The sequence below is a fragment of the Aedes albopictus genome, chromosome 2 (assembly GCF_035046485.1).
Source record: "Aedes albopictus strain Foshan chromosome 2, AalbF5, whole genome shotgun sequence".
NCBI classification, from domain to species: domain Eukaryota; kingdom Metazoa; phylum Arthropoda; class Insecta; order Diptera; family Culicidae; genus Aedes; species Aedes albopictus.
This window is the reverse complement of record NC_085137.1, coordinates 59956055-59983095: the sequence shown is the minus strand read 5'-3', so window position 1 is coordinate 59983095 and position 27041 is coordinate 59956055. Positions and strand designations below refer to the sequence as shown.

The following is a 27041-nucleotide window of genomic DNA, read 5'->3' as shown; positions in this document are numbered from 1 at the left end:
TAGATAGAGCTATCCTAATTGCGAATTATAAGATATGAGTCTAACTATTTCCGAGGAACTACTAATCCACCAATTATTACAATATTCTGAGATTTTCTATAGAATGGATACAACTATATGTAACTGGATACAAAAAATGATAAAAAAACAGGACATAATTGTCGAAGTGTTCATAAAATATTAAGCTGACAGGAATAATAAATAGAATAAAAAGATAGTATGTATGAAATGCTGTAAAGAACGTAAATCTCCAATGTTGTAGTTACAATTTAAAAACTTGTTATTGTTGTGATATTGTTTATCAAATATTTGTAAACTCTCAATATCACAATAATAACTTAGATTGATCCATAACAAAACATGTTATTTAAATGTTGTTTAATGGGTGCATATCAATACCTGGATAATAACAAAATAAGATTGTCCAACAAAACATGTTATGGAATAGTAATTCCTTGATAAGTTAATAATAACAAAACAAGATATAAAAACAGTTTATGTTATTTTGTAGTTATTATTTTGCTATTCTCTTCTGCTCGGGTGTGGCAATTCGTGGAGGAATACCAGAGTACATCCTCGGAGACATTTTCAAAGGAATCAGTGAATGAATTTCTGAACTTTTTTAATTTTTGAGACATTGATGTAGATAACGTTATAGTGTATGTATTTACATACATTTATTTGTTCAACATCATTAAGGCAAGACATAATCAACAATAGTACGCCACAATACTCGGTTTGTGGCTGCCACTCTCCATCCTCGGTCGCGCCCAATGCTCGCCAGGTCACGCTCCACCTGGTCCGCCCATCGTGCTCTCTGCGCTCCACGCCTTCTTGTGCCAACCTGATCAGTTGCAAACACCAGCTTTGATGGGTTGTTGTCCGGCATTCTTGCAACATGCCCTGCCCACCGTATCCTTCCGACTTTAGCCACCTTCTGGATGCTGGGTTCGCCGTAAAGTGCAGCGAGCTCTTGGTTCATCCTTCTTCGCCACACACCGTTCTCCTGCACACCGCCGAAAATCGTCCTTAGCACGCGTCGTTCGGAAACTCCGATTGCTTGCAGGTCCTCCTCGAGCATGGTCTATGTCTCGTGCCCGTAGAGGACCACCGGTCTTATTAGCGTTTTGTACATGGTGCATTTGGTGCGTGGGTGAATCTTTTTCGACCGCAGTTTCTTCTGGAGCCCGTAGTAGGCCCGACTTCCGCTGATGATGCGCCCCCGAATTTCACGGCTCACGTTGTTGTCAACCGGCAGTAAGGATCCGAGGTAGACGAATTCCTCCACCACCTCGAAAGTATCCCCGTCTATCGTAACATTACTACCCAGACGGATCCTGTCGTGTTCGGTTCCGCCTACCAGCATGTACTTTGTTTTTGAGGCATTCACCACCAGTCCGACCTTTGCTGCTTCGCGTTTCAGGCGGGTGTACAGCTCTGCCACCGTTCCAAATGTTCTGGCAATAATGTCCATGTCGTCCACAAAGCACACAAAATGTCCGGATTTTGTGAAAATCGTTCCCCGCCTATTGAGCTCGGCTCGTCGCATCACACCTTCCAGAGCGATGTTGAAGAGTAGGCATAAGAGTCCATCACCTTGTCTAGATAGTTCACCCGAAATCCTTACGCAGTTTTGCACACCGTCCATCGTTGCTTTAATCAGTCTAGTCAGCTTCCCAGGAAAGCCGTTTTCGTCCATGAATCTCCATAGCTCTGCGCGGTCAATACTGTCGTATGCCGCTTTGAAGTCGATGAATAGGTGATGCGTTGGGACCGTTGGTATTCACGGCATTTCTGGAGGATTTGCCGTATGGTAAAGATCTGGTTCGTTGTCGACCGGCCGTCGATGAAGCCGGCTTGATAACTTCCCACGAACTCATTCGATTTGAGTGACAGATGACGGAAGATGATCTGGGATAGCACTTTGTAGGCAGCATTCAAAATAGTGATCGCCCTGAAGTTCTCACATTCCAAATGGTCGCCTTTCTTGTGAATGGGGCAGATTACCCCTTCCTTCCACTCCTCCGGTAGCTGTTCGGTTTCCCAGATCCTGACTATCAGCCGATTCAGACAGGTGGCCAACTTTTCTGGGCCCATCTTAATGAGTTCAGCTGCGATACCATCCTTACCAGCTGCTTTGCAATAGTGTATGTCTATTGCTCAAAATATTGGCTTTTGAATCAACCATACATATTTTTGGAGACAAAAGATTTCGATCGTAACAAGCTAGCCACATTTCGTTATTTAACTAGAACTACTAATATACACTACTCGCCATAAATATGGAATCGCATATTGCAACACTCATACTGAATATTGCATCACCCTAAAATGTGATTATTTCAGGTCTTTGAGACACAAATCACTTATGACCCCCCTAATTCTCTTTGAAAATGCAACTCGTACTCACAACCAGGTACTCCATTTGTTCTCCTTATATTGATGATGCAAAACTTTTTAGGTGCTGCAATATTGACTATTTCAACAATGGGTAGTCTGTGCCAAAAACTCCTAGCTTTTTATCGAAAGCTCAGTTTTATATGTTTTGGTACATTTTGGTGAACAATTTAAAATAAAATAAAAATTATATTTGCTTTAATTTTATGTAAAATTCGATTTCGAAAATATTTCGAAAATTGAAATGCCCACTAAATCGAGGTATACCTGTATCACGGAAACACACAACCAAGATTGCTTCCGAGTGAATGCGCTGCCTCGCTACCGTAAACTTTGTGTTAAAGAGTCACAGTGGATTGTCCGGATGCGTAAACATGTTAGTTAACGCGAAGAAGCATGTTAGCCAGATGAACTAAAGCCTGTACCCGCAATAATCGGGACACAGAAATACAGCTGTAACTTTGTAACAGATACATTAAAGTTGCTCGAATTCGGCCTCATAATATCTTAAGATGTGTTCATTTCACCTACAAAATTCCATGTGAATCGGTGCAGTATTTTTTGTTGTAACAATGAATAAGTAGCCTGTGCGCCATTGAATTTTGTACAGCCCCTAGTTTTGCTTGTCAGCGCTGTAACTTTTGAATTTGACAAAGGAAATGGCTGAAATTTTGAACACAAACCTCCTAATCTAAATTCGTTGCATAAGCAAAATTTCATAAAAATCGATGCACTATCAACAATTTTATAGTCGAAACATGTATTGGGACTAAACGTGATTTTAGCCCCTTAGACAGCAATTAGTCAGCACCCTTTATTGTTTCGATTGTACTATTGAAAGTACTACACCAATAATCATCAAATTTCGCAGACATAATATACACATAATCAACTACCTTCTGTGAAAATTTCATGAAAATTGGCAGAGAAATACAAAAGTTATGCATAGGCAAACATCGCACATGAAAAACACGAAAAATTTTCACTAACACTCACCCCTATCAACACCAGTAGCTTTCAAACCAATTCATAAAAGTGGATGAAACTTCGCAAGAAAGTGTCTCTATAAGTATCATAACTTCAAACAAAATTTCATAATTATCATCACAGAACTTTTAACTGTAGCGTAAAAGAACCATCTACTATGCGAATGAAAATTGGTCATGATTGTACAAAATGCTTCAAGGCACGTCTGTTTGTTTTTTATCCACAATTAAAAGTAATGCATTGATTTTTATGAAACTTGGCACAGATAATAAACACACACCAAAGAGTTCCCAGTCAATTATTTGGCCAATTTTACCGATTCATTACAGAGCTGCAGCCGTACTTCTGTGTCCCGATTATTGCGGATACAGGCTTTATCACTGATGTAATTCCCGACTATGAGTTCTAAGCATTTTAGAAGAAAAGAGTGCAAACTGATCGGTTACACCATTTTGAAAAGCAGTATATCACCAACGCATACTACATCTTGATTGGATCGATGCGACACGACGTGGTGGGAATTTTTCAATTAAATATATTCCATTGGGATGATGTGACAGTGCGGTTTAATACCATTATAGCATCATTCACTATATTGCTTGAGGGATCTTCGTGTCAGAGAAATTATCGAAAAATGTAGCGACGATTAGTGCTGGCACGCAACCGACCCGAAGTGGTTGGCTGAGGCCGTCTGCGAGACTTCAATGCACAAGAGCTTTTTGCGATCTACTATCGGAGATTCAGAGGAATCTAAACCATTATTAGATTAAGTAATTGAATGAGCTACCGGCAATGGAATGGGACTAGATCGTTCGTTGTGGCAATTTGAATGATAAGGATCAGTTTATTCTATTTTATTGTTACATATATCATTGTGAAGAAGTGTAGTGTGTGTTTGTATGTAATTTCTTTGAAATACTATGAAATATTGTATACAGCAATAAAAAGAAAATTTAATTCAAACAGTTGGAATTTCATTGAAAATTACATCACACGTATTTTGAGTCGAACAAAACAAAAAGTATCCGAAGTTTGTTCAAAGTTGATTTTTTAAACCTAGCTTGCATCTTTAACGAACAATTATCTATGCGTTTGTGACATCACTCGAATTGCAAAAGAGCAACGGTTTAGAAAAACCGCAAAGCAAAATGTCTACCCGGGTAGAAATGAATGGCAAACCAACATCAAAAGAATTACAAATTTTATTGTCATAACTTATTTTGTCATTCATGAGTTCTTCATAAAGAGTTTAAAATAACATGTCAATAGCATAAAATGATATCATATCAAAATATGCCATTCGCTTGTCATTTATCAAATTTGGAAGAATAACTGCTGAATGTCTTATTTTGCTATCATAACAAATTTTGCAATTGGTGAGATATTGTTGACCTCTTACGAGTTTGATGAACCATCGCAGTTTTGGCACTTATTAAGAACAACATAATGGTAAAATTTGAATTTTGGTTATTCTAATGGTAACTTTTGATATTTTTTTTTGTTGACAGGCGAATAACTAATTTTGATATTGTTTCGTTTTCAATAACTCAATAATGGTATATTTTGCAATTCTCAACCTTGATTTTTTTTTGTTCTTGGTTTGCCATTGTAATGTAAAAATTTGACATTCTTTAGTTATTTCATAGAACAATGTCAGTTATTATTTTTGCCCTTTTGTCACTTGTTTCAAACAAACCAATGGCAAATTTTACCATTCAGTAATTCTTTTTGAATGGTAAAACTTGCAATTGTTTTGTAATTCTTTTCTGCCCGGGTACGACCTACATTTGGATCGGTAGAGAGACATCGTGCCCCATCAGACCATCCTGACCATGGACCACAAAATTATCAAGCCTACGCAATAGCATAGTGAAATTGCCCTTTTTGAAAGATTCTCTCACTTTCAATTGTCGCCACTTGCTTCAAGAGAGATAATCTCGTATGCTAGTCTCAATGGCACGAGGAATATGGAGTAGGTTGACTGTTGATTTACAAATAACGTTTAATCGTTATCATTTTTTTTCTCGAAATCCAAAAAAAAAAATTCTGAAAAATGCCGTCATTAGTTCCTTTAGTAGATGATTCCTCTGTGACATAAACCGGAAATTAAAATCATGAAATTTAACAACATTTTAGAGTCAATGGAATTTTTAGCATAGCATCAACATCTTTTTGGAAATCCTCATTTTTTTATAAATTACACCAACATGAATTCCGACTGAGAGCCTTCTAGAAAATTTCCAGAAATAATTTGTTTACGGTTTCTCTTGAGGATTGATGGATGCTCCAACTAAAATTCACGAATAAAAAAAGATTAAATAAACCATCCTACCCCATATTCCCCCCGTGTGAGTTTGGATCTCCGTGAAACACCAAGCCGGCTAGTGCGTTGCGGATTTCAGTACTTAGCATTCAAATGTGCTGCCCGTGTTTAAAGTTTGTGTGGTACACAACGGGACTGAGAGCTCTCAATTGAGGAAATTGTCATCAGCCGGGACTGACTGACTGACTGACCGGCTACCCGGCTGAATGGCTTGGCCAGCCGCTGCTAAATGACGACCGTCCCCGCGAAGTGGTATAAGGTGTACTTTATGATTATGGAATTATCATCATTCTATCCGAAAGCGGGCGTACATGTACGGCGGCGGTGGCAGAGCTCACTATCAAATTGTGCATTTTTCGCTGTCAAGCGAGCACAATTGCATTCGCGCTGCATGCAAATGTTCAATTTTAACTTCGAATGCAAATTGATATTGTTACATAAGGGAAACGAGGATTGGGATTACACAACAGAGCAAAAAAAAAATAGATCATTCAAACAAACATGATTAATCATTGCTGCCGTGTACATTTCACAGGTCCAAGAGTGGCGGGGGTGTATCTCTGCTGCAGGTATGTACGTCCTAAGCCAGCGCGCGACGGGCTTAATTAAAATTGACATCTCCTCACACAAGCGTTAGCCGGGTATGTAAAACAGATATATTACCTACCGCAAGGCACAAAAAAAAAACGACAAAACATAGTTTGAAACAGTTTGGACGAATGTGGTTAGAAGTAGTGATCATGGATTGCAAATTGAATTAGACAGCAATATTTCAAAATGATGGCAGCCGCCTGTCATTTATTGTCTACTTTGCATTAATTGGCTTAGCCAATCTACCGCCCACCTCGGGGGATATTCAGGTAGCATTTGATTATCACTGCTTGCTTGATTAACACAAAGAGATGAGCCTCTCTTAATAAAGTTTGGGGTAAATAATGTACAAATAGCATATAGGACTGTTGGCAAATAAAGTTTTTAGCAGATGTCATTATTTTTATGTTATTCACGAATAATTCCCTTCATTCAGAGTATCTCTCTCTCTCTCTCTCTCTTGGCGTAACGTCCTCATTGGGACAAAGCCTGCTTCTCAGCTTAGTGTTCTATGAGCACTTCCACAGTTATTAACTGAGAGCTTCCTCTGCCAATGACCATTTTGCATGTGTATATCGAGTGGCAGGCACGAAGATACTCTATGCCCAAGGAAGTCAAGGAAATTTCCTTTACGAAAAGATCCTGGACCGACCGGGAATCGAACCCGTCACCCTCAGCATGGTCATGCTGAATACCCGTGCGTTTACCGCCTCGGCTATATGGGCCCTTCAGAGTATCTATTTTTGCTGGACAACTGCCATTGAGCATTACTAGCCAAAAACATGAAAAAAAATATGCCGTTTTCGATTTGATACTTTTTGCTTCTTTTATTAAAATTACACAAAAACCAGAAAATAAATACAAAAATTCTTAAAACTATTGGCTCATCTGGATATGTATATTTTTAAATTTGAATGAGTTTTAGTTCATGCACTGTATTTCGTGAATCATTTACTTTTGGATCAACACATAACCAATTTTCCTCACCGAACTTTTGAAAAGAGTGTATAAAAACTTAATTCAATCCGATTAAAATTCCGTTAAAAAATATCTCAATTTTTCTGGCTATCTTAATCAACTTGAGGTCTATACTCGTAACAGTAGTTATATCCTAAAGATTCTACTATCTATGTACTTTTGGGATATTCAGGGTCGCTTAAGCTGTTCTGCAGTTTAGTCCCAGATATCTTAAGCTGTTATGGCTATGAAATATAATACCACATATCCAACTATAATCTTCTTCTCCTTTCTGTCTCTATGTCCCTACTGGGACTTGGCCTGCCTCGCTTCAACTTAGTGTTCTTTGAGCATTTCCACAGTTATTAATTGAAGGGCTGCCTTTGCCTTTGCGAGATCGCGAAGCGATGGAAGAGCTGTACCGCGCTAAGGACACACGAAAGTTCTACGAGAAGCTGAACCGCTCGCGCAGAGGCTTTGTGCCACAAGCTGACATGTGCCGAGATAATCACGGGGATATTCTCACGAGCGAGCGTGAGGTGGTCGAGAGGTGGCGGCAGCATTACGATGAGAACCTCAATGGCGACGTTGCAAGTACCGAAGGTGGCGTGGTAACAGATCGTGGAGTATGTGCACAGGACGAAAGACTTCCGACCCCTGACCTCCAAGAGATTAAGGAGGAGGTTGGCCGGTTGAAAAACAACAAAGCCACTGGAGCAGATCAACTACCAAGCGAGCTTCTAAAATACGGTGGAGAAACACTGGTGAGAGCACTACACTGAGTCATTACCAAGATTTGGGAGGAGGAAGTATTACCGGAGGAATGGATGGAAGGTATCGTGTGTCCCATCTACAAGAAGGGCGACAAGTTGGATTGCGGGAACTACCGCGCGATCACACTACTGAGCGCTGCCTACAAGATACTCTCTCAAATTTTATGCCGCCGTCTATCACCGATTGCAAGAGTGTTCGTGGGGCAATATCAGGCTGGATTTATGGGTGAACGTGCTACAGATGTTCGCCATCCGCCAGGTGTTGCAGAAATGCCGCGAATACAACGTGCCCACACATCACTTGTTTATCGATTTCAAATCGGCGTATGATACAATCGATCGAGAACAGCTATGGCAGATTATGCACGAATACGGATTCCCGGATAAACTGATACGATTGATCAAGGCGACGATGGATCGAGTGATGCGCGTAGTTCGAGTATCAAGGACACTCTCGAGTCCCTTCGAATCTCGCAGAGGGTTACGGCAAGGTGATGGTCTTTCGTGCTTGCTGTTCAACATTGCTTTAGAGGGTGTAATAAGGAGAACGGGAATAAACACGAGTGGAACGATTTTCACGAAGTCCGTTCAGCTGCTTGGTTTCGCCGATGATATTGATATTATTGCTCGCAAATTTGAGACGATGGCGGAAACGTACATCCGACTAAAGAGTGAAGTCAGGCGAATCGGATTAGTCATTAATGTGTCGAAGACAAAGTACATGATGGCAAAGGGCTCCAGGGAGGAATCAGCGCGCCCGCCACCCCGAATTTATATCGACGGTGATGAAATCGAGGCGGTTGAAGAATTCGTGTACTTGCCCGAGCAGAGGAAAATATCAAAATAATAACAACGGAATCACAAAACCTGTTTTTATATCTTGGTTTGTTATTATTAACTAATTAAGTCATCACCGTTCCATAACATGTTCTGTTGGGCAATCTTACTTTGTTATGATCGTGCTCTTGGTATATTTTCTTTAAATTACATTTCAATAACATGTTTTGTTGTAGCACAAGTTCAGTTATTATTGTGTCATTGAGACTGTATAAATATTTTATCAACATAACTAGCATCAACATATTACAACATAACTAGCTTTGCAATCAAAACTACACCTTCAAGATTTTCGTCGTTCACATCATTCCGTGAGGAACTGTGAGAGAAAATATTATTTTGTCATCAGTTGCTCTTTTTTTCTGACATTACGTTTTGACTGTGACAGAGCCAACTTATCAGCCTTTTGTTTTATAACGACTTTGAAAAGTAAACCTGTTTATTTTTTGTCCCAGTTTCAGTTAGCTATGAATACGAATATAGAGAATGTAATAGAGTGTTAGCCATTTTATAAACATTTTGGATCAACTGGTGGAATTCAAGGACGAACAACACATTTTCGACAAAAATGTAAAAAAAAGTCATAAAGAAAAAGAACTCTACTGATTATTTTTAGACATTTTATTTTTATTGATTTCACTGCATCGAGCCCACATAGATTCACTTGGATAAATGTGTCAATCAATCAGGTAATAATGTAAATTACTCCTATAAACAATGAACCACTTCAAAACGTCGATAGTTTTTCATCTTAAGTTGTTTGGAAAATAAACGAAAACTATTGTTTCTCTCTGTTTTCGATAATAAATCGCTTGCGACAACAATAGCGTCCCAATTATGAATGAAACATTTAACAATAGATCCTATTGTTGCGTATCCCATTGAAATCATATGGGACTTTGGAGGAGTTCCTATCCGCAACAGAAAAAAAAGCAAATTTTGTTTTCAGATTGTTATCAATAACTTATTCATACCAAAATTTGTTATTGAAATATTTTAAAAATTCGCTGTTATTATGTTGTTTTTGAAACTAACAAGACATGTTATTAAACAGGTCTTCCAGGAACATTTTTTTGTTATAATTTTTGTTATTTTGCCGCTTATGACAGACAAGTTTATAACAGGATATGTTATGTAAATAACATGAAAAAAACTCTTTCCGTTACTCAGTTATTTTTCCAAAATAACACATTCTATTATGCTGTTGCTATTCCCTTCTGCTCGGGTGGGCTCACTGGTGACCGCCGACAACGACACCAGCAGAGAAATTCTGAGGCGCATTGTGGCAGGAAATCGTGCTTACTTTGGAACTCTACGATCGAATAAAGTTCGCTGTAACACGAAGTTAACTATCTACAAAACGCTGATTAGACCGGTCGTCCTCCATGGACACGAAACATGGACCCTACGTGCAGAGGACCAACGCGCCCTTGGAGTTTTCGAACGGAAGGTGTTGCGTACCATCTACGGCGGAGTGCAGATGGAAGACGGGACTTGGAGAAGGCGAATGAACCACGAGCTGCATCAGCTGCTGAGAGAACCAACCATCGTCCATACCGCGAAAATCGGGAGGCTACGGTGGGCGGGTCACGTCCTCAGGATGTCGGATAGCAACCCGACTAAAATGGTTCTCGATAGTCATCCGACCGGTACAAGAAGACGTGGAGCGCAGCGAGCTAGGTGGGTCGACCAAGTGGAGGACGATCTGCGAACCCTACGCAGAGTGCGGAACTGGAGACAAACAGCCATGGACCGAGTGGAATGGAGGCGGCTACTATGTACAGCAGAGGCCACCCCGGCCTTAGCCTGATCGGTAAGTAAGCCTTTGCCTGCCATTGCATGAATTTGTATATTGTGAGGCAAGTACAATGATACACTATGCCCAGGGAGTCGGGAAAATTTTCCCGACCGGAACGGGAATCGAACCCGACGTCTCTGGATTGGCGATTCATAGCCTTAACCACTAGGCTAACTGGAGACCCGACTATAATCTATGAGCCAAGGAAATAAATTCGTAGGTCTGCAAGGCAGACCAAATCATTGAATCTCACGGTAACAGAATTTACACATTTTTGTGTACGAGTGGAACAGCCTCACCGCTGAACGATTTCTGATAATGCATATCATCACTGACGTCTGCATACTTTTGAGTCAGGTTGCTTCAATTGGCAGAACGGAAGATTAGGAAGATGAGGTACCCATTCCGCACGCAGCGTGCTGGTAGCGAGTTTTGACAGTGTCAAACTTCATTTAATTTCCGTTATTGTTTTCATTCATATACTCTTAAGGCTCCTCCAAACCAACACGACTTTTGACCGCGACAGCGACTTTTCAGGCGAAGGTTCATTGAGGCCGAACTGTGCATTTTCAAGGGCACAAGTGAGAAAATTTTATCGAATAATCATCACCACTGATTAATCAATCGTTTAAAATTTCATCGCAAAGTGTTGTTAGGTTTTTCCAATATGTGCTTTTGAAGGTGCACTTCACGGCTTCAATGTTGACTCACCTGAAAAATCGCTGTCGCCAGCGACATTCTTGTCGGTTTGGGGGAGCCCTTAAGTTTCCGTAACTCGCGCGGTTGGCCACCACCGTCAGCACCACGCTAATTCTGAACACAAAAAGCGGATTTTTTTCAACATGCAATCGCTAGAGGGTTAATATCACTTGAGGAGAATTGCCTTTTGGCACGGACAGTTTGTGGATGATTTAGAAAGATACTTGGATAGTAACGGGCTTGGTAGTCTAGTGGCTACCGCTTCTGATTCGTATGCAGAATGTCATGGATTCAATCCCTGGCCCGTCCCTTTCATCCTACTTTGTAACTTTCTATCCACTTTCTCCCTCTTTCTCTCTTCTCTACATATACAACTCTTGTATATTTATATGTTCATAGCCATCGATAGAATCAGAAACGAATTGCAAAAAATTCGATTCCTTTCCTTTCAACTTCCACAGCACAGTGTTTATAACGCCTATAAGTTATGCAACCCAAGCGAACTGTGCCGCTTGTCCTTCATATTCACCACACAATCTATCACCATACGAACACTATAAATATCCCCTATCCATGGATCGCATCACCGACCCAACGGTGACTCCCAGATGTCCCATCCTTCCCGTCTAACAAATATCCCAGTCCGTGCTGGTTGTGGGGATACAGAGGTGATCTCGGTCTTTAGTAGCAACAACCAGCACACTCTAACATTTATTTCCCTTCCCAACTGACTACAAGGACGTGGCCGCCCGACTAGAAAAATCTATCAAGTTTATAACACATTGTGTTATGATGTTATAAAAATTTTCTATAACTTATTATGTTATAAACTAGGTGCAAGATGATGTTAAAAAACTAAAATTGTAACAAAAAGTACACCGGTCTAATCAAAATAATAATCTATTTTGTTATGATCTGATCAATATTATAACAAAATATGATATAAGTTCTAGCTTCAAGAAAATTAGTTCTTATCATATTTTGATACAACTTTACAAAATGATTTTCTGAATGTCAAGTAATTGCAACTAAATTATTTCACAATGAGTTATTAAACAACATTTATAATATAATATGATATAATTGAGATATAATATCTCGCGTTTAGTATCATACAGGCGTATCTACAATGATCGATTTCTCTTCATCAATTTTCTCTTTGGAGTATTCCGGAAAATACGACCAATATTCGGATGATCTCTCGGTGTAATTCGGTGAAAGACCACTAGGACTAGCATCTAAAACAACAAAAATAAACGAAAATGATTTGCTGGTAAAGTTATTAACGAAAGAGAAAATCGATGAAGAGAAATCGATCATTGTAGATACGCCCGTATGATACTAAGCGCGAAATATTATTTTTTTATCTGTATTAACGAGATTTTTAGCCCTTGGCTAGTTCATCTCGGGACCCACGCTTTACTTCCCTTCCGAAGGAAGAACCCACATTTGTGAGTTTGTCGGGAGTGGGATTCGATCCCAGGTCCTCGGCGTGATAGTCAAGTGTTCTAACCATCACACCAGGTCCGCTCCACAAGATATATAGTATTTTTAAACCCCAAATATATTAAAACTTGAGTATATCACAATGAGTTATAAATATCAGGGTTTGTTATAATAATGTTATATTTTTGTTAGAATCTTCTAGTCGGGCGGCGCCGTTATTGATCAAAAATGTATGAGCTGCTTAAATTGCACTTTGAGAATAGAGTGTCCCAGCCCTTATTCATTCCGATCTCAATTCCGATCGCAATTGGTACCCAGCTCAGATCAATCACGGAGGAGCAACCATTGACATGTATAGTCAGATTTGATCGTTGATGATCGATTGAGAATGATACTTGGATGGGTCGCTCACGAAGTCTTTCAGATCACTCAACGTGGAACCGAAAACGACTGTCGTAGTCGATCAATATCGGTAAAAAAAACTGTTACCGTAAACCGGGGTCAAATTGATCTCAGGGTCGAAATTCATCAGACGTTTTTCAGTAAGCTACATTAAATAATTTCCTTCCAAGTACATATCGTACTGTTGGACTCAGATACTAAACGATAATTAAAAGGAAACTATTTAAAGTATGCTTTATTTAACTGAAAAACGTCTGATCAATTTCGACCTTGAGATCAATTTGACTCCGGCTTACAGTACTGAGACTGATATTCGGAAATTGTATGAACCATTCCAAAATACTTTTGGGATGTTTACTGGACCTAGGATGACTTTCGGGTTTTTCGTCAGTTTTGTTCTCTTTGTCATGACGAGTTTTTGACAGTCAAATTGCCTGAAATTATACCTGTTTACCCTACCACCTTCCGGTTTCCGCGCAAAAGACCCAGCACCAGGATCAGCAACAAAGAAATGTGATAGCAGGCACCGAACAGTTGGAAATCATGATATTGAACGGCGGCCATCCGGGCGTTAGTAGAGTGGGTCGATTGTTAGCATAGCATAGCCGACAGAACACATCCTGGGGTGGCTGTCGATAGAGACGTTTAATGCGCCAGAAAAGTTGCCGGGGACTTGACAAACCTTTCATTTAACGAACTCTCGACACCTGGCCAGGTCCTTACGATCAGCGGGGATGGTGAGGAAATGTTGATTAGATATCTACTCAGAATATGTCCAAGAACTTGGCCCCGTTAGTAGAGTGGGTCGATTGTTGTCATGAAAATAGCATTTCGCATGTGTGTTCATGCTATTGTTGATCGATTTCTTGTCGTGTTAGTGGGAAGATGAGTGATTTGCTGTATCGCGTAAGTCTTCACTGGAGGAAAACGTCATGCAATTCAGCTAAGCAACGCAAATTTTCGGAAAAAAAATAACAATATTCTCCATTCCTTGCCTTTTCAACAACATAGTTTCCAAAAGGTTTGCTCAAACAACGTCAAATTAAGTAAGAAATCATGATACCCACGCTTCTTTTTCTTCTTCTTTTTCTTTGTGTAACATTCCCACTAGAGCAAAGCCTTTTCCTCAGCTTACTGTTGAGTAGTTCCACAATTATTAACTGATAGCTTTCTCCGCCATGTCCATTTTACATGTGTATCTGGTGTGGCAGGCATATCTTCGTGGTATACATACATTCGTAACTAATAGTGATTAGGTAACTGAATTATGATGAGTACAGTGCGGCGCAACTTCAGTATGTAGAATTCGATTCGAGAACACAACATATATGACACTATAGTCTCCAGCAAGCATCCAGGAATGAAATACATTTATTCGAAATTTTTTGTATAAAGAAACCATCATATGCAATTCAGGAAAGAAGCTGTTGTAACTAGAACAAGGATCTTGACAGGGTATAGTAACGATCTGGATGTTTACAATGTTATTGTTTGTTCTCCATCCCTTGTAATGGCCCTGCCATCCTTAGTGCTCAAAAAGGATCAGTAGAAACTTTCAGGTGCGCGACCTCTTTTTGCCACCAGACGTAATTTTCGCGATCCACCATACAGATTTCTCTCATTTGTTGTCTGTTACAGTGTAATATTTGACTATCCCTCGTGACTCCCTGGATAAAGGCCGACGACACCCCTGGGGGTCGCGACGCACAGTTAGGGAAACCATGTCATACACAGATACAAATAATGAGGTTTACACGTCATGTAAACTTCATTTAAGTCCTATAAAGTTCGTGTTAAGATGGTTTGCATAGTATATCATGTAAGTTTGTGTTATATATCATGAAATTACTCCGATTCATGCGGAATTACATGACATATAATGGGAGTTTATATATTTAATGACATTTCGTATATTATTCGAAAAAAACCTAAGCTTTATTGCAAACGAAAGTCCACGAATACGGCTAGAATCCAATATTGAATAGTAAAAGTAACAAAAAAAAAACATTAATTCAACACTTCGACAATGATTTTTCATAAGGGCCTAACTGATTTGATCGATTTCTCTTCGTCGACTCTCTCTTTCGCTAATAACTTTTTCAAAACAAACAAAATCATTATTCTTTTTGTTTCTATAGCAACATGTAGTCGTCTTCTTCGCATTTCAACCAAAACAATATATGAAAAACTCATTACACATTCTGTGATAACACAAAGAGAGGATCGATGAAGAGAACTCGAAAATGTCAGTTAGGCCCAAATGAAAAATCAGTGTCGACTTAACTAAGTCACAATATCTTCCCTGCACGTGTGTGCTAAAACTGGAATCACTATTTTGACACCTGAAATTTGCTAATTCAATACTAAATAATATAAATTGATCTTCAAACCCATACGCTAATCAAATTAAACCTGTGCCAAATGTGTGACGTTATCCAGCTTATCAGTTGGCATAAGTTTTCTTTCCGAAAACCGGATTCATCGACGAGATTCACCATACTCCCACGATGTGTGGGTCAATTATTTGAATTAGTGATGTTTTAATTATCAGTTCGGTGTTATTACTCGTCGTCCACTCGGTCCTACCAAGGAGTACAATCGCTCAATTACGCCGGGGCAATGAAACAATTTTCTTTCTCTTTATGTCGGTAATCGTGAGTTTTATTGAAGCTCTAACTAGTGACCCACGTCATGCGATAAGAAGCGAAATCAGGGCTTTATGTCGCTGTCGACAGAGAACAACGCATCGTAAAAATCTTATATTACCTTGGGAGATTATAGATGGAGGTAATGAGGATACATTAATGTCATATTTTTAGTGCTGTGAGAGAAATATGATGATTCCGGTGACTAATGGGGTTTGATTTAAAGTGTGCTAACAAAAGCTTTTGCATCTTTGAAGAGCAATAGTCCAGGTAACCAAAAGGCATTTAAATAAGTCCAATTAAGTATGCACACAGCATTTGAATTGGCTTGCAGCCCTGTCGAGGCTCCTGAATTGCGTTGTTGTCATGAATCAGCAGAAGCAGTCCCGGCCCGGGTAACAATGAACGCTGAACAGTGAAAGTATTAGCAAAACAATGGCTGGGTAAGTTTGTCAGTGGCTGAACACAATGACAGCTGAGTATTGATCTGAATTGTGGCTTGTACAACATCTCAGCAATACATAATGGTTGAATATCAAGTTGAATAGAATATTATTCATCTGTGTAACCAGCTTTAAAACATACACCAACAAGCAGAATTGATCATCTTTTATTCAACCTTTAATCAACACATTTTTGACAGCTGACCCAAGCAATTTTTCTGCAACCTCAATACAGCGTTTTGTGTGTATCTTTTAAAATACGTTTCAAATTTATCTATCTAGGGGAAATTGTATATTTTCGGCAATTTGAACTTTTCGTCATGGGTTTTTTTCTTTTAAAAAGCTTTTGAACTCAGAGTTGGCCTCAAATCCTTCCCAACCAAGCTGAATTATATGACCAAGTTTCAGGAAATTTGGCCGACACAAACCCCCCATGACGAAGAGATCAAACCTGCCGATAATACCCATCGTCACTCTATATGGTCGGGGTTCTGCTAAACCGAACCAAAGATCATTTTTTGAAAAATTGAGTTTTCTTAACCATTGGATGAAGAAGTTGATGATCCTCCTTCCATGTAAAAATGCAGTAATTCTGACAGCTCTTCGTGGAGTTAATTCAAAATTTCTGTTTGGCAGAACATACAAAAAATAAAATTGCATCCAGCCAGAGTGAACTGTAAACCATTCCATAGAATCATCGAAATGTTCCAGTTTTGGTCCAGATGATGAACATTTCAAGTTATGCTCATCGCCGTCAAATTTCTAACTTCCAACCGACTCATAGTAAAAATCTGTGGGAGAATTGAACACGTTATTAGAAATACGGATGTTGGAGGATACAATTATGTTTCGATGGTGCTGATCGCCATTTTTCCAAATCACATTCAACCAGACCGAACCAAATCCACTGCATTTTGGAATCTATTTATTCTCAACAAAACAAAATTCAACTGGTTTTAAATACCTGCGTTATGTCGACACACCTCATACTGATAATTTAACACAGAAGCCGTCATTGAACAACAAGGCTAATAAGAATAATAAAGCTTGAAAACAATCAAACACTTGGTTCGCTTTGGCTGATCGAAAAATGGCGTTTTCACGAAAACCATGCTAGAGAAGAATGTTTAGAACTTGATTCAGACTTAACGACTGACCTTCAGCTAAGTAAAATGCCCTAGAGGTAACGTGCTTGGTTATCACTTTAAGGACCCAATTTCGAATCTCTTTAATATTTTCGATTTTTTTTTGTCTTGGTTCACTTTGGCAGATCATTTTCATGGTTTTCTTCGACCAGTATAAATTTGAAGTACACAAATTGCGCCATTTTCACATCTCAGGACCTCAGGACATGCAAAGACATCATTTTACATAATCACTCTTGCTCTGTGCCTGCACATGCACCGCCTATAAAAAAAAACATAGGTGGGAAGGGCTGAGCTGGGAGGGCTTCCGCCGTTCATATTTCAAACAATTTTGAGATCTCCGTACTACCATACTATACGCATCGTTTCTGATTGATGTGAAGGATTGTGAGTGATATCGATTCCAACTTCATAGACGATGAAAAATCGAGATTTTTTTATTCACAATCTGACTGGTTTTCTCTGAAACAAAGAAACACAGTCAGCCACACTGAACTAAATACCATATTCCAATGTTTTTGTTCAGCCAGAGTGAACTGAGTGCAAAGCACTGAGTAATTAAATGTAATCATATCAATGATTTCAAATAATTTACATGTATTCTTCATCTCTGATGGTTAATAAAGGCTTGTAAGTTACATGTGTGTGGAAAACTTTCAAATTATCTTAACTGTTGTTTATTTGTGAGTTGTTGAACTTTAAACTCAATTATCTCGGAATAAACTTTTTGGCACTTAGTTCGGTTTAGCAGAACCCCGGCCATATATAAAAATGCAGTGGCATACGTGGGACCGCGCATAACTTAAGAACGGAAGGTCCGATTTTGGTCGTCCTATTTTTGTTCTATTAGTTTTCACCCAAGGAAACTTTATGAGGCCAAAAACATGGAAAAAATGAGAAATTTTGAAAATCAATCTTCCATACATTTTGACCGGGGACTTGGTCTTGGCCAGAACTTAAACGTCAAAAAACGAAGTAGGCAAACAAAGTTTGCCGGAGTTAGCTAGTAGTTTGTAAATCTCTAGCATCACTCTAACATAAAATATTTGCTTAAGTTCGTTGGCTTAGGATGCTTTTGATAAGCGGAAAAAACTTTGATTTCAAAGTTGTGAAAATTTGCACTTGAGATCTGAAAAGTTTTGCAAAAAAACAGTACGATTTTGTTCAATCAATTTTGGACATGTTTGTGATTCAATATTATTGTGCGATATGATTCCAGCAAATAATTTCTGTTATAGATATAGTATACTTTCCGCTTGGCAACGTTTCATTCCAATCGTACGAGTATACGGCGAGCCGAATTTCCTGCAAACACGCTTTTGGAAACCCTTTTAGCACACAGATGTTTGCCTTTTCCGATTCAAACCATTAAAAAATATTTGCTCTGTCTAACTATACAGTCTTAAAAAGTGATCCCAATATACTTTAAAGCCTATTGACGAATCCAATTGGCATACCTGCAGCTACACTCAACACTCAAGGTGAATGATTTTAACTGATGTGGACACTTGGCAGGGAATACGTACCTTTCTTACATACGTTTCGATCGAATGAAAAATAAATTTTCTCGTGATGTATTGGAATTCCAAAAAAAAAAAAAAATTAATGGATCACAATGCTTTTGTTTTTACTACGTTTTCTCAAGTTTCGGAAGCAGGTGAGTTAGTCAACCATGTTTGAATCAGTGTTGGTAAACTCACACTCAAAGCACACTCATGAGCCGCTCCTGCGTGAGCAAACTCGCGCGCGATTCTGAATCGTTCTCTCACGCGCGAGATTTTCATGCAAAATCTCGCTCTCACGAGTCAAGCGCCAAAATCTCGTTTGCTTGTAAAGCGAATTCAAATCAATTTGAACGACATTCAATGTTGTTGTACGCTAGATATGCTTTTGTTCTATCATGCAATCCTAAAAACTTCGATGTAAATAGTAACAACACCAAGAAATAATGCAATGAGTGAAATCACGAGTTAACTCATGCATGATTTTTTCGGCGGTGAGATTGGCGAGTCAAGAATCGCGCGTGAAACAACTCAACCATGAGATTTGAGAATTTGAGTTTTTACCAACACTGGTTTGAATTAGTTACACATAGAAATCAAATTTTGTGCTGCACTTTTCTTTATTAGTTTTTCCTCATTTGATACTGAAAATAATTAATCATAATAGTAGAATCAAGAAAAAGTAGCATTTTTTTTACTAAGAACTTCTTGGGACTTTGAAACATTTTATATGATTATGAATCATAACGAACGTCATACTTATATGTAATAAGTAGCAACATAAACACGACAAAGCTACAAGAAATATACAGTAGCAATCATACCATATCATCATAATTAAAACTCCAGTTTTGACCGGTAGTGGATGCTTCTAGGGCTATGGACTATGTGTGGCGCCAGAGTCTAAGGGGAGGCAACACATCACATTGCGTTAAGCGATCACAAGCCAAGTGATAAACAACACTCGTCTCCTTGCGCCGACTTCATGCCGACCATTGCGCGAAGGGGAGATTGTGATAAAACACTCTGATTTCGGCACTTTTTTAAATGACGTAGACTAATTCATCTTAACATCTATGTTCTAGAATTTCTTTTTTTTAATGTTGCGTTATAACGGAGTAATTTGTGGATCGTGTACTGAAAGTTATCATTTTACTAGCTTTATAACTTTTGGTTTTTGTGAAAAAAATAGCTATTCGATTGGAGGTTAAAGATGGAAAGCCATGGCAACTTCCATTACTGACCACTCTCATCTACTTCCTCTAGAGGAAAGGGAATGACAATGATGATAGGACACTTAACGAGAAGTCAGTGAAATCGATTCATGATTCCTTACAAAATTACACAGATCGAAAAAAGAGTGTAAAATTCTGTGACATATGATGCACATAATTGGAGCGTGGGATATCATAGAAGTTTACATGACATATCATGTAAAGTTCATGAAATATCATGTAAACTTCCATTATATGTCATGTAATTCAGCATGACTCTGAGAGTTTACATGACATATAACACAAATTTACATTATATTTCATGTAAACCATCATAACATTAAGTTTACATGAATAAAATGAAGTTTACATGACGTGTAAATCTCATTATTTTTATCTGTGTAGGAATAGGGTGACTAAGGGTATTATCGGCAGGTTTGTTCTCTTTGTCAAGGGGAGCTTTTGTGGGCCAAATTGCCTGAAATTTGGGCCTATAACTCTACTTAGTTGGGAAAGATTTTATGCCAACCCTGAGTTCAACAGGCTTAAAAAGACCTATGACGAAGAGAACAAACTGCCGAAAATACGTAAGGAAATGGTTTTTTTTTAATCTAATTCTTCCTGATTTGTGCCACTGATACAGTGATACATTCATACTATAAATGCTTTGAAGTTTTTTTTTTTATCTGTAATCGAGAGTTTAGTGTTTCGAAACTTCTGCGCCAAGGTAGCTCATTCTATCCAGTTCTCTCTACTTACTGATAAGAAACGGATGGCAGCAGACATAATTTGCATCTATCTCTAGCGAGCTCATCCCGGCCCATATATCGCAGTGTTCGTTCACGGTACAATTCGTACACCCGCGCAGCACCTAACGTAATTTATTTTCTTTCGGGATTATCACCTGCGCGCGGCAGTGGTGGCTGCCGCTGCTGACGTCTCCTCCGGCGGACCATTGTGATTGGCGTAACATATAGATATACTTTTTAGAGAGCCATCCCCAGGCCGTATCTTGTTGTTTGACCGCGAAACAGCTAATCCAGCGCTTCTAAATCTTTGCAAATGTAACGTCGGAGACGGCCGGAGATCCGTCAGTAGGCTGCCTATCATGACCGGCTAGAGATCGGATTCCGGCCTCGTCTCGTGGACGTGAAGAGATTAAAATTGAAAATCTGACGAGTGCGCTCACGTGCAGCGCTGCTGGGGTGCTGGTTGCAGAGTTAAAATTTGTGTTGTAGTGAAAATTTCGTGCGTTTCGGTGACAATGTCAGAAATTTTACTTCCGGTAACATATTCTTGAGTGCAAAAATACCTAAAAGTTTTAACGATGGAAAGGAAAACGCAAGTGCAAATCCGGGAAAGTGATTCCAAGCAGAACGGTGCTCCGAAGCTGATTCACTATGGGCACATGGAGGAAGTGGACGATCTGTTTCCGCTGACCAACACTATTGGCAGCTACCCAAATAGTCCGATTTTCGCAAGAAAATACACCTCAAGAGCGTAAGTATCGTTGCTTTCAGATGGTAAATATAAAAAGAAGTGGGAATTATGGCCAAAGCTACAGGTCAATTTATTAAAACCTTAGGTTTCATAGTGTAACCTAAACGAGATTAAAATATAAAAAATAATAAGGCATAGAGCAGACGTTTTTTTAGATCTTTAACCCTCCTAAGATGTTAAGTTAGCCGCATCACAATGGCGTAGTGCACGTTCAGCGAGATTGTCTTGGTCATATTGACCCCAATATCCTCCTAGGGTTCAATTAGCAGAAAAGTTTTGTTACAAATGTTAAACAAACAATGACTGTACAAATAAATTATCCATAATGTTCATCATGCCTGCTAACATCTACCAAAGCATTCAAAAGTTTAAAATGATTCAAAAAGTATCAAACACAAAAATTACCTAATTCGTTTTGAGCAGGTTTTTTACCTGCACCGTAGTAATCTTTGAAAAAATATGGCTTATCACCATGAGTTTTTCAGGGAATCTAATCAGTCCTACCAAAATCATGCAAAGAGTTCCACTAGTATAAGAAAACTCTTGAATACAGTTTTGTTGAAGAACTGCGGGGAAGTTTCTGAAGGACAACAGATTTCTAAAGGTTGCTAAGAGCCAGGAAAAGTTGTAAAAAAAAACCATTAAAACTATCTTTTATGATTTTTTTCTAATTTTCAAAGGTTTGGCGTATTCCAAAAGACAATTGTACAGTATATCACCTCAAATACTTCTACAGGAAGCATTTGACGTTATTCCTACTGAGAACTTCGACGGAACTGTAAGATGAGTTTCTAGTGCAATTTTTCCTAAGATGACTGATGAAGCACAAGAAAGTGATTCAGACAAATTGTAAGTCAGTGATTCTAAAAGCGGGTGGAAGGCGAAAATCAACCAATCAAAACTGGTGGTGAAAAATACGAATTCTTCAAACCAGCAATTTAAGCTATTGAGAAACAAGTCCAGGGTTTTTAATTTCAGTCAAAAAAAAACATGGAGAGATTAACCACATTACTGCTATGCAAAATAAGTGAGGAAAACTGATTGGCATAAGAAAGCGAAGATGGTAGCGGGACAGATGGGTGGACCAGGTCCATGGTTCAGGATGGGTGGACTATGAGTCGGGCATGTATGACAAACAATGTACAAAGTATAAGGAAAGCCCGATATTTTTATAATAGTTTTTCCAAGAAGGAATTTATGGAGGATTGGAAGAAAGTACTTCTGGAGAATTCTCAAAAGCAATACTCGGAGGACTCCCAGAAGCAACTCTTGGAGGATTCCTAGAGAAACTTTTGGAGGAAACGCAAAGATTAGCTGATTTTTTGAATTTCAAAAGCAACTTCAGGATGAACTTAAGACATTTTAGTTAAAATTCAACATGATTTTCTCATATTGGAATGAAGGAATTCACGAAGAAACTTCAGAAGGAGTTTTAAAAGAGACATGTAGGTAAATCCTAGAAGCAGCTCCTGAAGAAATCGCAGGGGTCAGAAACTCTTTTTTCGAAAAATTCTCATCGAATTCCATTTAATAATCAAGAATAGTACGAGATAACCTAGAGGAATCCCAAAAGGAACTTTTCGGGTATATCTAAAAGAAGTTCTGGAAAAGTTCAAAGTGATTGCGTGAAAAAATTCTTTGAGATTTCCTAAAAGTATTCCAGAAGAAACTTCTACAGCAATACTTGGGGGAATCTAAAGAGTGCAGCGCCCAGTGGCACAGCCGAAAGCTTTTCCCGACAACTGCTGTGGGAATCAAACCCACGCTCTTCAGCACGATGCGACTGCCGCACGACCATAAAAGCCACACAGTAATGAAATATGCGTTACTCTTGTGTTCAACGATATACAGTAAAGCCTGTATCCGCAATAATCGGGACACAGAAGTACGTCACTAGCTCTGTAATGAATCGGTAAAATTGGCCAAATAATTGACTGAGAACTCTTTGGTGTATGTTTATTATTTGTGCCAAATTTCATAAAAATCGATGCATTACTTTTAACTGTGGATGAAAAACAAACAGACGTGGTTTTAGGCAGTTTGTACAACCATGACCAATTTTCATTCGCATAATAGATGGTTCTTTTGCGCTACAGTTCATAGCTCTGTGATAATAATTATGAAATTTCGTTAGCAGTTATGATAACTATAGAGACACTTTCTTGCAAAATTTCATCAACTTCGATCAATTGGTTTGAAAGCTACTGGGGTTAATAGAAGTGTTAGTGAAAATTTTTCGTGTTTTTGATGTGCGATTTTTGCCTATTCATAACTTTTGAATTTCTCCGCCAATTTTCATGAAATTTTCACAGAAGCTAATTTATTATGTGTATATTATGCCTGCAAAATTTGATGATTGTTGGTATACTACTTTCAATAGTACAATCGAAACAATAAAGGGAGCTGACTAATTGCTGTCTGCGAGGCTAAAATCACGTTCAGTCCTAATACATGTTTCGACAATAAAATTGTTGATAGTGCATCGATTTTTTTAAAATTTTGCCCATGCAACAAGTATAGATTGAGATGTTTGTGTTCAAAATTTCAGCCATTTCCTTTGCCAAATTCAAATATTACAGCGCTGACATGCAAAATTAGGGGCTGTACAAAATTCAATGGCGCACATTTTACTCTTTCGTTCCTAAAACAAAAAGTACTGCACCGATTCACATGAAATTTTGTAGGTGAAGTGAACACATCTTAAGATGTTATTCGACAAAATTTGAGCAATTTTAATGTATCTATTGCAAAGTTACAGCTGTATTTCTGTGTCACGATTATTACGGATACAGGCTTTATGTAAAAAAAGTTTATCCACCCCTAGTGAAAAATCAGATTTCTTCCACAAAATCCACCAGAAAATTAAAATACGGTTAATGTTTGTCCAGTTCATATTTATTTATGTAATAACAAAGCGCATTCATAAGAGTTCGAAATAATATAGAAATTCACTTGCATTTGAGACATGATGTTGAAGAAAAATTGAAGAAATAACGCAAAAAAGTATATCCACCCCTCTGGGACACGAAGATTAATACTTCGTGTGACCACCTTTGGCTTCAATAGCGGCTCGGCATCGTCGGGGCATCGACTCGACAAGCGTAGCTGTAGTTTCCGGCGTGTCTCATTCATTTGAGATTACCTGCCGAAATTGCTGAATACTTGTTGGTTTTTGCTCCTGGACCTTAATTTTCGAAATTTACCAGAGATGCTCGATCGGATTAAGATCGGGAGACTGTGCTGGCCACTCCATAACCTTGATACGCTTTTCCTTGAACCACTGCGAAACCAGCTTCGAGGTGTGCTTCGGATCTCCGTCTTGTTGGAACGTATATCTGCGCCCCAACCTTAGCTTTTGTGCAGATGCTGGTAGTTTTCTCTTCGAAATGTCCAAATAAACCTCCTTGGTCATGATTCCATCAATGAACTCTAGCTCTCCAACACCAGATGTAGCCATAGATCCCCACACCATGACTCTACCTGCAGAAAAAATGAAAATCATGATCAGTTGGATGAAAAATAAATGTTGGTAAAGTAACTCACCACCGCCATGTTTGACAGTAGACCGTAAACACTCCTTTTTCAAACTTTCACCGGTTCGCCGCCATTTCCTTGTGATACCATCAGATCCAAATAGCATTGTCTTCGTCTCGTCTGACCAAATCACAGTATTCCAGTCATCACTGGTCCACGAAATGTGGTCCTGGGCCCACTTCAATCTTTTTTTGATATTTTTTGCGGACAACCATGGCTTCTTAAGTGCTACTCTGCCCTTGAGACCTTTCTTATGAAGTCGATTTCACACGGACTGTCTTGTATAGACTGATATTGATGCATATACAAGACTGCCACGATATTGCACTGATTTAGTTACAAAGTTGTAAAGGGTTTCAAATTTAAAAAAAAAATCGAAAATTATAAAGAAAATGCCATGAAAGCCCCCTAAAATCCTCTGAAAACCCTCAAACGTCCCAGGAACCTCCTGAACCGCCTTCTAAAAACTTCTTGAAACTCCCTAGAGATCCCTCTAAAATATTTTGAGATCTCCTTAAACGTTTGAAACGCCTTGAAGCTCCTCTGAAACTCCCTTAAAATCGGTCTAGCTGTTCTCCTCTAAAATCCTAGGAATCAGTTCAACACCCTTTGCAATGCCTTCAAACTTCTGAAACCCCCTTGAAAGTCCTATGAAACCCCATTAATTACCTTGGAACCCCTTCAAAATCATTCTGAAACTTATACGAAACTTTACAATTGCAATTTTGTAATAGATAATTGAACATTCTGACTATCGAAATGGACCGTTCTACAATTAGAGAGAACTGGTCAACATCATTTTGGGTTCTAGACTTTCGGTACAAATATTTGATTGTCTCTTACCATTTTTTTGTCAGCGAAAGATTTTAGAATTCACGCTTGAAAAAGACACATTTAAATAACACTAGTTTATAGCATTTTTGAACTCGGTAAGCTGATGATCATTTTTGGTGTAGAATCATGCCCTGAGTTCGAAAACGCGATGGAAAAAAATTACAGTAGAGCGGAAATTTTTTCGACTTTCCCTACAAGGTTGATGATTTGAAATCGATTTTTGTTCTATTTTTAAGCAAAGTCGTTCCCTTAATATATCTCATTCTCCGTAATCAATACTTCTATTGAGCTAATTTTTTTACTGTAACAAGCTTACATATGATATTTCAAATAAACGTTGAGAAAATTGTTAAATTGTTTTTTTCTTATTGAAAAAAATAAATTTCTTCCTATATTTTTGGATTTTTTGCTAAAATTTAAGGACATCGTCCTTAAAACTTGCCAATATCTTGAATTTCATCAATCTGACGCAAAACCTACATTCAGATGATCAAATAGTATTATATTCAGCATTTAATTTATGGAAAAAGATTTAAAATTGGTTAAACAAAACGCAACATATTTCAATTTTAGTAAATTCCATATTTTAAAAAGTTGTACACACTTAAAATAAAGTACCATATTCAGCTGTTCTATTTTCGGTAAAAGTTCAGGTTACCGAATGTTCAGCAACATATTACCGAAGTTAGTCAAAAAATTACCGAACGTTCGGCAAACTCTACTGAATCATCGGTAATGTTTACCGAACGTTCGGTAAAAAATAGCTGAACTTCGGTAAACTGTGCTGAACTTCGGTAATCTGAACTTTTACCGAAAATAGAACAGCCGAACAAGTGACTCTGAAATAAGTGTGTAAAACTCGATATTGAGCTAAAACCCAAAAACTGTTCTACCCAATTTTTTTGAAGCACGATTTCCAAATCAGCGTTAAATTGTGCTTCAAAAATGTTGGTCGTTGACAAAAGTTCACGACTTTCGTTTTATTTTGTAAACTTGTGTAATCAATTTGGGGGT

General features: G+C 38.5%; 1 protein-coding gene across 12 annotated transcripts in view; it reads left to right on the top strand.

The window, feature by feature from the left end:
* Positions 1–27041, top strand: part of LOC109421643 (sodium- and chloride-dependent GABA transporter ine) — a 104166-nt gene that overhangs the window by 39274 nt on the left and 37851 nt on the right. Inside the window, exon 1 of one of the 12 annotated variants that reach the window (XM_019696155.3) lies at positions 21051–21659. The exons of the other annotated variants lie outside the window; for them this stretch is intronic. Within the exon in view, the coding sequence (XP_019551700.3) occupies positions 21487–21659 (173 nt within the window). The 5' untranslated portion in view covers positions 21051–21486. Of the gene's footprint in view, positions 1–21050; positions 21660–27041 lie in introns of those variants that run through there. 12 annotated transcript variants of the gene reach the window in all.